This window comes from Gigantopelta aegis, chromosome 12, assembly GCF_016097555.1.
Source record: "Gigantopelta aegis isolate Gae_Host chromosome 12, Gae_host_genome, whole genome shotgun sequence".
NCBI classification, from domain to species: Eukaryota; Metazoa; Mollusca; class Gastropoda; order Neomphalida; family Peltospiridae; genus Gigantopelta; species Gigantopelta aegis.
This window is the reverse complement of record NC_054710.1, coordinates 10853932-10867033: the sequence shown is the minus strand read 5'-3', so window position 1 is coordinate 10867033 and position 13102 is coordinate 10853932. Positions and strand designations below refer to the sequence as shown.

General features: G+C 37.0%; 1 protein-coding gene across 1 annotated transcript; it reads left to right on the top strand.

Moving 5' to 3' along the window:
• The first annotated feature begins 677 nt into the window (after positions 1–677).
• On the top strand, positions 678–11772 carry LOC121386599 (zinc finger protein 511-like). The gene is made up of 7 exons (XM_041517550.1): positions 678–815; positions 2459–2646; positions 4255–4314; positions 6069–6210; positions 7504–7625; positions 9045–9170; positions 10410–11772. Exons 2-7 carry the CDS (start codon positions 2477–2479, stop codon positions 10576–10578), a joined length of 789 nt encoding a protein of 262 aa, XP_041373484.1. The 5' UTR covers positions 678–815; positions 2459–2476; the 3' UTR covers positions 10579–11772.
• Positions 11773–13102: the final 1330 nt, after the last annotated feature.

Sequence of the window (13102 nt, the reverse complement as noted above, 5' to 3'; positions counted from 1 at the left end):
AATACACGTCAAATTAAGTCACAATGAAAGAAAAAGAAAATGTGTTTTGACAAGCGTTACGTAACCTTTGAGGTGGGAGTGAACGCTTACCAACAATTTCTTTATCTTTCTTTCTTTATTTCATTCTTTCTTTCTTTCTTTCTTTCTTTCTAAATAAATAAATTATAGGCCTGAACGTAGCCCAGTGGTATTAAGCGCTCGCTTGATGCGCGGTCGGTATGGGATCGATCCCCGTCGGTTGGCCCACTGGGATATTTCTCGTTCCAGCCAGTGCACCACGACTGATATATCAAAGGCCGTGGTATGTGCTATCCTGTCTGTGGGATTGTGCATATAACAGATTCCGTGCTACTAATGAAAACAAATTGTAGTGGATTTCTTCTCTAAGACTAAGACTAAATATTACCAAAGATTTGACATCCAATATTCGATTATTAATAAATCAATGTGATCTAGTGGTGTCGTTAAACAAAACAAACTTTTTCAAACGTGTAGAGGAGCGCCAAACTTAGTGGTGGAAACACCACTGATACAAGGAAAAATTTAAAAAATGGTGAATGTTATGAAAGGAATCTTGGTAGAATGTGACCCAGCGATGAAACAGTTTCTGCTTCATTTAGATGAAACAAATGCTCTTGGAAAGAAGTTTGTCATTCAAGATTTAGACGACACCCACATATTTATTTCTGCTGACATTATGGACATATTACAGGACCAAATAGACGATTTAATGGACCGTTTGTCTTTTCCTTTGGCCGAGAAGTAAACTCGGCTTAAAAACAGCGAAAAAGCGAGTTATCTGCTCTTGTTACGGTGTTAGTATTAAATATAGTAGTGTTACATTACAGCTCTTATTGAACTATATTTTTTTAAATTCATCTTATTTAAAACTATTAATCAGGGCTCCTTGAATTGTTTAAAAATCCACTAGCCATGAGATCAGTGATTTCAAAAAATTACTAGCCAGGATTAAAAATCCACTAGCCCTACTTTACTTTTAAGTTAATACAATTTTACTAAATAATAGTAATAATGAGACCTGCATGTATGTCACCTGAAGAGGGAGATAAAGCATAAAAAACACTAACATTGTGGATTGGAGTGGGTCAGAATATTAATATTTACAAAATATGTTTTCACTAGTCGTCAGGCATGGCAATAGTAGTTATTTACTAGCCCAACACTGAATATCACTAGCCATGGGAGTGGAGCTACCATAATCTAGAAGCCCTGTATTAATTTAACTGCTAACAACATTGCCAAAAAGGTAAACTAGGGGTGACATTCCGAGTCTTTATTTAAAAAACTTAAAATGGTGGGGATGTAAAATTAAATCCCTTCAAATGGTTCTCTTACATTAGGCCTACTCCAGCCAGTGCACCACGACTGGCATATCAAAGTCTTTGGTATGTACTACCCAGTCTGTGGGATGGTGCATATAAAAAATCCCTTGCTGCTAATCGAAAAGAGTAGCCCATGAGGTGGCGACAGCGGGTTTCTCCTCTCAGTATCTGTGTGGTCCATAACCATATGTCTGATGCCATATAACCATAAATAAAATGTGTTGAGTGCGTTCTTAAATAAACCATTTCCTTCAAAGACAACAACCATTTAATTCCATTACCACCTGTAATGCTTCCAGTTAAAAGTTTTGTATTGAACTATTTTTTTAATAAATAATTTGTTCTATTGCGATATGCGTCGTTAAATAAAACATTTCCTTCCTTCTTATTGCGATATGTTTTATAATCATACATATAATGTTTAAAATAAAGATTCCAATGATGGTGTGTCTACAGTGTGTAATTTTGAGGAGAGTGCGGGAGCCCGAGGCTCGCAAACATCATATAGGACTCTCTAGCTTGGCTGGCGTACGAGCCCACATGGCTCGTAAAAATTATTTGTACAAATTACATTGATTCTTCGAAATTACACAGTCGGCATATATCTCAAAATCCTGGGAAAGCACAGTTTTGAATAGTGACCTTTTCCTTGGTTTCATGCAAAACATTTAGTGTATCTTCTGTTCTACTGGAGACGCATGACAGGGTTTGCTGGGTTGGTGCCAGGCTCTCAAAATTTGCAAACAGGGAGTCCTTATGACAATTAAATTTGTTTAACAAAAATCAGACACTGTTCTATGTCTAGTGGTATGGCAGAATAGACTAGCAAACAAGAGTCAGTGAACCATAGCAAAGGTTCTGCCTTTTGAGTTCAAATCCCAGCCTAGTTTGTGTAAAAATAACGTGAAAAGATACAGGAAAATCTTGTGAAAAGTTAAAATAAAATTAAATAGTTTAACATTATTTTCATCCAGGATATATGCATTTAATAATAATTGGTGTGGTAACTTAGTGGTTATATTTTTGTGTTATTTTTTTTTATTATTTTTTTTTTTTCAGAAGTTGTTTCGTGTGGAGGTGTCGTTAAACATGTATTCTATTCCATTCTTTTTCAGAAATTATTTGCAGACAACATGGATGAAACTGCAATTGACTTAGATACGTTATCATTTCTACAGTGGTCGCATACCAAGCGCAGATTTACACCAAAAGATGAATTTTTCAGTGATGGGGATTTTGCTTGTGACTTTATTGTGAAACACACACATTTAGAAACGCCCGAGGAAACTGGTATTGATTCTAGGTGAAGTTTGTTTACAGTTTGTTTTGTTTAACGACACCACTAAAGCACATTGATTTATTAATCATCGGCTATTGGATGTCAAAAGTTGATAATTCTGACATGTCATCAGAGGAAAACCCGCTACATTTTTCCATTAGTAGCAAGGGATCTTTTATATGCACTTTCCCACAGACAGGAAAGCACATACCACGACCTTTAACCAGTTGTGGTGCACTGGTTGGAATGAGAGAAAAAACCTGTGGGATGGTGCATATAAAAGATCCCTTGCTAATGGAAAAATGTAGCGGGTTTCCTCTGATGACTACAAGTTAGATTTACTTAATGTTTGACATCCCAGTAGCCGATGATTAATAAATCAATGTGTCATTAAAGAAAACATTGTTCCTGTCTGTTGGAAAGTGCCTCTACAAACTGCTGCTTATGAAAAAATGTCGCATTTTTATTCTAAAGATTGTCTTAGAAATGTCAAATTAAAACACATACCCTAGTTTCAACCCGTGAAAATTAACACTACGTTTAGTTAATCTACAAACCTGTAACACATTTGGATAAAGTTACAACAGAGTGAAACATGAGTCTGTGACTTTGACATGGTGAAATACCCTTAAAAATAGACTAAAACTCTCAACTCCATAACAGTTACTTCTCAGACGCACATGCATTTTTAAAAATATGAGAAATGCATTTTGTGATATTAAAAAACACTAGGATGACCAAAAACACTTCAAATGTACAGAAATGGACAATCTAAACAATAAAATCTCAGTAAAGTATGATTTCAGTTACCAAAAACGGCTATAATATTTTAAAATATGCCTTAGTGTTTAAAAACTAGGGCATGTCCCTTTAAAGGTAAAAGGATGTTCAGCTGATACACAATTTAATGTTTGGATTTTTGGACAAAATTATTACAATTGATCTCAACATTTTAATATGCTCATTATTATGGTATGGCGTTGTCCGTCAGTCTGGTAACTTTTTCTTGTCTGGACCATATCTTGCATACAGGACCATCAAACCTCACATGTAGGAACAACTTGGGATGGCGGTTTGTTGCGTACTATTATTAGGTCACTGTGACCTACTTTTCATGGTCTACTGCACATAACAGTAAATCCTTGTCCGGACCATATCTTGCATACAGGACCATCAAACCTCACATGTAGGAACAACTTGGGATGGCGGTTTGTTGCGTACTATTATTAGGTTACTGTGACCTACTTTTTATGGTCTACTGCACATAATAGTAAATCCTTGTCCGAAACATATCTTGCATACAGATGCATACAGGACCATCAAACCTTACAAGTAGGAACAACTTGGGATGGCGGTTTGTCGTGTACTATTATTAGGTCACTGTGACCTACTTTTCACGGTCTGCTGCACAAAAACTGTTCATCCATCCAATTGCAAACTTTTCACATAATTAGACTGGAAACATACCCGTAGCATATTAATTAATATAGATATGGTTTTCCATCAAACTCCTGAGGGGTATATCATGTACCTCACCGGAACTCTTGTTATTTACACAAAGCAAATTAAATTGAATCTATTATCAAATTGGGTTTTGTGTGTCATGATATATTTTGATGTTGTCTCTTGCAGAATTTCATCATTTCCATGTTGCATTAGTGGTTGCAAAGAAGAATTTGACAGTATCGTCAGGTTTGAAAACATTTTAAATATCTATTTTCTCAGAAACGTTTTATATATATATACACATATATATACATATATTATATATATATATACATACATTTTCTCAGAAACATTTGATATCATCTATTTTGTAAGAAACCTATTACAGTACATGTATTCATTATGTATAATGGAAGTATGGTCTACATATAAGCATTACCTTCACTAAATCATTAAAACAAATTATACCAAACATTTTTCATTTTTGTAACAATTTTTATTACCTACATGTAATCAAGCACATCTGCAGAAATTTTCCAGGAAGAGGCGAGCCGTGTTGGCACATGTCTATAATCTATAAAGCTAATAACTGGCCTACAGATTTGGCAATAGATAAAAATAGATGAAAGGCCTATTCAGTTGTAAATATATATTTATCTTTAAGTTATATATGTTATATATATATATATATATATATAATTCCAGACTTCAGTAGTTCTTCATCGTTTTATTGCTACAGCTCTGTTTCATATGGTCAAATAATGACCACACTCTTCAGGCAATATTAACGAATACTGTTAAAAACGTTTGCATCTGGAATTATTTAATATTACTGCTCCTGACAAGATGAGTGCTCTTTGTAAAACCATTCATCAAAGTTAAATTTATATATATATATATATATATATATATATATATATATATATATATATACTTAGCCAAAAAAGTATAGCAATTAGGTATATGTGCTTAAATAAAAGAAAACTCGTGACTTACAAAATAAAATCAGTCACTGGATGTAACTGAGGCATCATTTGTTAGTATAAATAACAAAAGAGCTTCAGTACAAAATGAAATGTGTAACTGTCACATCGTTGAATGGTGCTTGGGGATCCATACAGAAAAATGTGAAAATTACCAGCAACTGTCCCACCACCTTTAGCATTACATGTTAACAGCGATACAACGCCGACTTATGCATCTGATGAGACGGTGGATATCTGGAACAGTGATAGAGATCCGTTCACGAGTTAAAAACATGTTTTCGGTTGTGAATATGTGCATGGGTCTCTCGCACCCTACGACCCAACAAATCCCATACCTGCACAATAGGAAATCAAGTCAAACGATCTTGCCAGTTTAGTGCCTCAATATCTTTCCTCTGAAGAAGGCCAGTCATTAGTCTGACTGAATGCTGGAGAGCATTGTCCTGTTGAAACAAAATGCCTGGATGCTGCTGCATGAACGAAATGACAACTGGTGTGCTGATTTCGTCACTGTAATGCTGAGCATTCAGGTTCCCATGAATGATGAAAACGAGGTTGTTTTGTCTGATGTCATGAATTCCTGCCCACACCATGACGCTAGCGCCACCACATTGGTCACATTCACTGCATGATGGACGTTGTTCAGACACATTACTGACAATCTTCAGATTTTTGTATATGGGCCCCTAAGCACCATTTAACGACGTGACAGTCACACATTTAATTTTGCTACTTATACTGACAAATGATGCCTCAATTAAATCCAGTGTCTGATTTAATTTTTGTTCTATTTAAGCACATTGACCAAATTGCTAAACTTTTTTGGCTAAGTATATATTGAATTCTCATAATTATTGTTGGTATTTATAAGTTAATCTAAAGATACGAACATCTTAATATTTATTGATTCCATGTAACAGTTACAGACCACTCTGATATGAAAATACACGCGAGACCCAGTTTTGGTGTGCTTTGAGCCTGAGGGCAGTTATTTAGCCTGTCTCCTGGTTTCAGTTACGAACATCACTACAACAGCCTGCACCTGCATCACTGCTCCGTCTGCAGTCGAAGTTTCCCGACCAATCATCTGCTCAGTATCCACCTTCTAGAGTGGCATGACCCCATGTTTGAAATTCAGGCTGAACACACCGATATGGTAAGACTTGTTAAATACCAACTTACGACCTATGTTTCACCAACTGATATGGTAAGACTGGTTAAATACCAACTTACGACCTATGTTTCACCAACTGATATGGTAAGACTGGTTAAATACCGACTTACGACCCATGTTTCAGACACCGATATGGTAAGACTTGTTAAATACCAACTTACGACCTATGTTTCAGACACCGATATGGTAAGACTCGTTAAATACCAACTTACGACCCATGTTTCAGACACCGATATGGTAAGACCCGTTAAATACCAACTCACGACCCATGTTTCAGAATCTGATATGGTAAGACTTGTTAAATACCAACTTACTACCCACGTTTCAGACACCGATATGGTAAGACTTGTTAAATACCAACTTACGACCCACGTTTCAGACACCAATATGGTAAGACTCGTTAAATACCAACTTACGACCCCATGTTTCATGGTAAGAAATTGCAGTTGGGTGAGCATTTTGCCAATAGCAAAGACATCTCAGCATTGTTGTAGAAAGATCGAGCTCTGCTAGATGTATACTATTAAATCAAATCTCGTAGACAACAATAATACATATGTGGCTGAAACTCCTACCTGCAGATTATCATTCAACATTTACATGACGGATATAAATACCTTAAAGGAAATCAGAAAAAATTAGGGGTCAAGCTGCTCATTTCAGAAATAACCGGTAGCATCTGTGACTACCCTAGTTCTGCAAAAAAATTTAGGTGTTTTTTTTTACAGGTACCCTGTACATGTTTCAAGCAAATGGCTACTTGACACAGTGGTACTAGATGAAATAAAATTGCATATATTTTGTGCCCAGATGAAATTAAGGTTTTTTTTTTACAATAAACAAACTCACATTTATCACCAATGTGTGCTATTAACTGCTCTATAAAAAGTTTGGTGCATCTCAAACTTTGACCCAGCCGGAAGTTATTTGATTTAGTACTAGTTGAACACTAGTTAAATACCAACTTACATGTAAACTGTATAACAAAACAGATAACATCCCTGTTTGGATGTGATTTTTATTGGGTTGCATCTGTACTGAATGCCGAAGGAAATGTAAATATATTTTCAACATTTTCGACTCGGGTGATGCTGAAATAGTTCCTACTGAAGGCAAACATGAGGCACAGTCCTGTCAAGTAATCCCATACTGAGATGGGAAAATTCATTTTCCATATATTTTTGTTGTCCAAAATAACCAAAACAAATGCATTTTTCTCTGTTTTAACTTTGTGTGGCATTAAAATGGTTTTTCTTCTTCTTATCGGCTTTACAGCACCAGTGTCTGGTAGAGTCATGTTCCATGAAGTTTAAAACGCCCAAACATCGCCGCAAACACATGATTGAAGTTCACAAGTACCCATCAAACTACCGGTTTGATCAGGCCAAGAAAACAAGGTATTCTGACATGAACTGTAATCTGTATTGGATCTATAGGGTGTATACCACTAAATCAAATCCCAGAGATGACAATTGTAACATCTGTGGTTAAAACTCCTACTGCAGTGTATCAATCGACATAAATACCATGGATATAAATACTACCACCCCTCACCCTTAAAGTGAATCAGAAAAAATTGGGGGGTCAAGGTGTTCATTTCAGAGATAATAGGTAGCATCTATGGCTACCCTAGTTCCACACAAAAGTTTAGTAGGTTTTTTTTACATGTTTCAAGCACAAGGCAGTTGTACTAGATGAAATAAAATTTCATACTTTTTTTGCCTGGATGAAACAAATATATTTTACAACTAACACACTCACATTTATCACCAATTGCAGGATGTGGTAACTTCTCTATCAAAAGTTCGCTGCACCTCGAACTTTGACCGTGCCGGAAGTTATTTGGTTTAGTACTACCTATAGTCCCGTGGTAAAGAACTCGCCTGATGCATGGTCAGTCTGGGATCGATCTTCGTCAGTGGGCCCATCGGGCTATTTTTGTATTCCAGCCAGTGCACGATGACTGGTATATTAAAGGCCGTTGTATTTGTTATCCTGTCTGTGGGATGGCGCATATAAAAGATCCCTTGTTTGTAATGGAAAAATGTAGCGGGTTTCCTCTCTAAGACTATACACATGTACATGTATGTCAAAATAACCAAAAGTTTGACATCTAATAGCTGATGATTAATTAATCAATGTGCTCAGTTCTGTGTCCTTAACCATATGTCTGATGCCATATAACCGTAAATAAAGTGTGTTGAGTGCGTCGTTAAATAAAACATTTCTTTCAGTTCTGTGTATTGCTATAACTTTATTTTAATCACATTCACAGATAATAACCAAAGTGCTATAATTATTCTGTGAAAAAAATCTATAATGAATTTCATTAAAATAAAATTTTAATACTAATTTAACACTGTAAACACACTGTTTAAACTTTGTGACATCATTTTGTGCCTGTGCCAAATCGTAATGACGTCATCTTTAGTACGGACAAGGTCATTGGTTAGTAAGTGTGAAATCGACCAATAGTATTGTACGTTACACAAATGCAGAATATTTCTCACTGACAAGGTATGAACAATATTTTCCTCATTATGAGTGAGTACTGGAGTAATAATTTCTTTTTTAATTGAAACATATTGTATTGCTTTTTTGGAAAGAACAAATGGATCAGGCACATGTAATACAACTTACTAGGCCTTCTCCATAAATTTTCTTTTAGACACCCTCACTTGGATAAACCCGTATCCAAGCAAATTTTCGTTCAAAAATAATGTATTTTAGGTGGGGTTTTTTTTTTTTTTTTCTCTCCTTTTTTTTTTTTTTTTTTTTTGTAGTTATACCTCATTGTGTAAAATATATATTTTCAGATGTATTGCTTCCCAGAAATCTGCCAGTGGTGATCAAAACAGCATGGAGGTCGACAGTCAAAGCCATCCAACTCCCGCAGCATCCGGTCCAGGGGAAACAACTCCAAAGAGAGTCTTCAGTTACAAGTAAGCCGTACTGACTGGGTCAACATCTGTTATGTTGGGGATACAAGTTAAAGTTTGTTGATTAATCATTGGCAATTTGCAGACATTACTCTTTAGGAAGAGCTATCACTCAAGTTGCTACCCACCACTACCACCACCACCACCACCACCACCCCCCCCCCCCCCCCCCCCCCCCCCGAGACTAGTTCAAGTTGAGTAATATTTAGCTCCCCTTGACTCGGTGCTTGAAGCGCTTGTCGGTGGGCTCGGTTTTGCTATTTCTCGTTCCAGCCAGTACACCACGACTGGTATATCAAAGGCTGTGGTATCTGCTATCCTGTCTGATAAAAGATTCCTTGCTACTAATGGAAAAATGTAGTGGGTTTCCTGTCTAAAGACTATGTCCAATTACCCAATGTTTGACATCCATATGCCGATGATTAATAAATCAATGTGCTCCAGTGGTGTCGTTAAACGTACTACAGTAGGATTAAATGTCAGTCCTCAGGATGGTATTATCTTAAAGGGATATTCCTGAAAAGGTGTAAAATTACGTCTACGGCTAGCACTTATGTCTGCCGTAGATTTACATTTACGCGCAAGAAGTACCTTATTCTCAAAGACGGTCGTAAATGTAATCATAATTTAGTAGGACGTAAATCTATGATTGTAACTCTCACCGGAGAAATTAAAAGAAAAGCATTAAAAATGATGGCTACCGGGTAAATAACAAATGCACAAAACTAATTTCATTTGTCGTCTGCTGTTAATAACATCACGAACGGCGAACCGTGGCATTTTGATATTGGTGAGGATCAGCATTTTGGTACGAACTTTAGGACATTCATAAAAAGGAAAAAATAACTCGGGAGAAATTTGGCAGACTCGAAAACATCTGTTCGATCACCAAAAAAAGATGTTCAATCCGTGGGCGTTTGTGATGGCGAACTGCTTCAATTATTGGAAATACTGCTATTTTCTGCAAATAATAGTAATTAACAGCGATCGTGCTTGATTTGTTATATGTACATGAATTACGTGCAGCGTTAGTTGTAACCGGAGGCACTCTTATATTTACTTCCAACTTTATACGTAACTTACGTTTACGTTGTTTTGTGAATAGCTCTTCAGTCGTAGACTTACGATTACGTGTAAAACTAGACTTACGATGTTTTGTGAATATGGGTCCTGACATTGATTAAACTTTGTGCCGAGTTGCATAAAAACTAAATTTAATTTGCTTGTTTCTTTCTTTTCCAGAGTTCCCAAGTCTATATGTTTTGGGAAGGGCACATCAAAGGGCTTCCAGCACACTGGGAGGAAGAAGAAACACTGGCATCAGTCGGATAGGATGGACGCTGAAACCACGGTGAACATTGAGAAAGTAGACATGGCCGAGTTGGGAGAGGCTCTTGTTGAAAGCACGTGATTGCACTGCAGTGATGGATCCAGAGAGTAGAGAGGTGTGGTGGAAGGGGGTGTGGTGCACCTTTCCTCAGAACAACTGTTGCTCGAATAGACCCCCTACGATACACCTACCTTACAATAGGATACCTATCATGATGTATAAGCCACAATACATCATGATACCTCATTCATGGTGTTTCTCCCGTAAAACAAGAAGTTGAAGCTTAGGTGAAGTGATTTTAAAAATTAAAATAATCATGGTAAAAGTGAAATGCTGATTAAACAGTTGATCCTTGGTCACCCTTGACAGTGACCAAAATGAAACCGGTTGACAAGAGCCAGTTTTCAAATGAACCACCTTCCAAGAAAATTCCTGTTGAAGACTCTAAACGTTGTGAAAGTAGTGACAAACAAGGTGACATTTTCCAGGTGATGTTGGTTGATCTATTGTTTCCACGGAAACTAATTATTTGAGATAAATTGCAGGGCTCATCCTGCCATTGGCCAAATTAGACAACTGTTACAAAATTGTATATAAAGTAGTTACCTCATTTAGCATTTTAGTTATCCATTTCACAACTGCAAATCTGACTGGTGCATTTTCAGTAGTGCTCAGTATACATTTCAAGCTTCTGAATCGAGCTATGTTATATATAGGTTCCAAAATGTTTTATGGATTAAAATAATTGTTTTGCTATGGTGAGCCATTCTCTATTTTATCATATAGATTGCATGTACATTGGGTAGATGAACATTAATTAAAAAAATATATATTTGGTTTTGGCAGAGCCAGTTTATCCTAGTAGAACATGCTACGATCCCTGTGCTTCAGGGGGCCCCATGTTGATTTGTACATTTATTTTCGCCAGGTAATTTTTTTCCCTGTCCCCAAGGGGGTCGCAAAATATATATCTTGGGAAGAGGGTCCTGCTGTTATTTGTGCTTCAGGCCCAGCGGATCCTTAAACCGGCTCTGGGTTTTGGTAATGTAATAACAGCAATATTGAAATGAATTGAGACAAATTTAAGTCAATCAACAGCAAAGAAGGCCACTAATCGAGTTAAATTTTCTTTTTTAACACATCAAACACGGTAATCTAGTTCGTTCAGTGTATAAATGGTTTCATGTAAATAGTACCTAAGCAGCATCTATCAAGTTTTGTTACACATGTATCATTTATTTTTGTTAACAAAAGAACAATAAATTATGACTGTAACTTTTATTTGTTATAAATCTGTTTGACTTGGCAGTCGTGTTGATCAGCAGCACATACCGTGTACCCATGTCACAGATCTGTCCGGCTGGTATGGAACAACATGCCTATTCTGTACAATTCTGTTTTCAGCTAGGGTAGAACAATAGAAGAATCTCAATAAGAGAATTGGGGGAAAAAAAGAAGATAGAAATGTTTTATTTAATGACGCACTCAACACAGTTTATTTACGGTTATATGGCATCAGACATATGGTTAAGGACCACACAGATATGGAGAGAGGAAACCCACTGTCGCCACTTCGTGGGCTACTCTTTTTGATTAACAGCAAGGGATCTTTTATTAGCACCATCCCATAGACATGATAGCACATACCACAGCTTTTGATATACCAGTCGTGATGCACTGGCTGGAGCGAGAAATAGCTAATGGGCCCACCGACAGGGTTCGAGCGAGCGCTGTACCACTGGGCTACATCCCGCCCCTCAATAAAAGAATGGATACACTAAGAAGATTCGATCCTTCGATCCAAGCACCTCAAGCGAGTGCTGAACACACAGATTGGAATCCAGCAGTTGAAAATTACAGTTTGTTTTGTTTCACAACACCACTAGAGCACATTGATTTATTAATCAGCGGCAATTGGATGTCAAACATTCGGTAATTCTGACATATAGCATTTTTCCATTAGTAGTAAGGGATCTTTTATGTGCACCACCCTAAAGAGTGACTGGAACAGGAAATAGCACATGGGAATCGATCCTAGACCGACCACACATCTGTCCCATTACACACACATATATATACTGAACAAAAAAAGAAACTTTCGATTTGTACATATAGTATTTGTTGTGTTAAAGAATTCATTGTGTAATGACCGGCCTCGGTGGCGTCGTGGCAGGCCATCGGTCTACAGGCTGGTAGGTAATGGGTTCGGATCCCAGTCGAGGCATGGGATTTTTAATCGAGATACCGACTCCAAACCCTGAGTGAGTGCTCCGCAAGGCTCATTGGGTAGGTGTAAACCACTTGCACCGACCAGTGATCCATAACTGGTTCAACAAAGGCCATGGTTTGTGCTATCCTGCCTGTGGGAAGCGCAAATAAAAGATCCCTTGCTGCCTGTCGTAAAAAGAGTAGCCAATGTGGCGACAGCGGGTTTCCTCTAAAAAAAACAGTGTCAGAATGACCATGTTTGACGTCCAATAGCCGATGATAAGATAAAAAATCAATGTGCTCTAGCGGCGTCTTTAAATAAAGCAAACTTTACTCTTTTTTTTTCATTGTGTAATGAAATTATAGTATTAGGTAGTATTAGCCTTGAGCTGTGTTA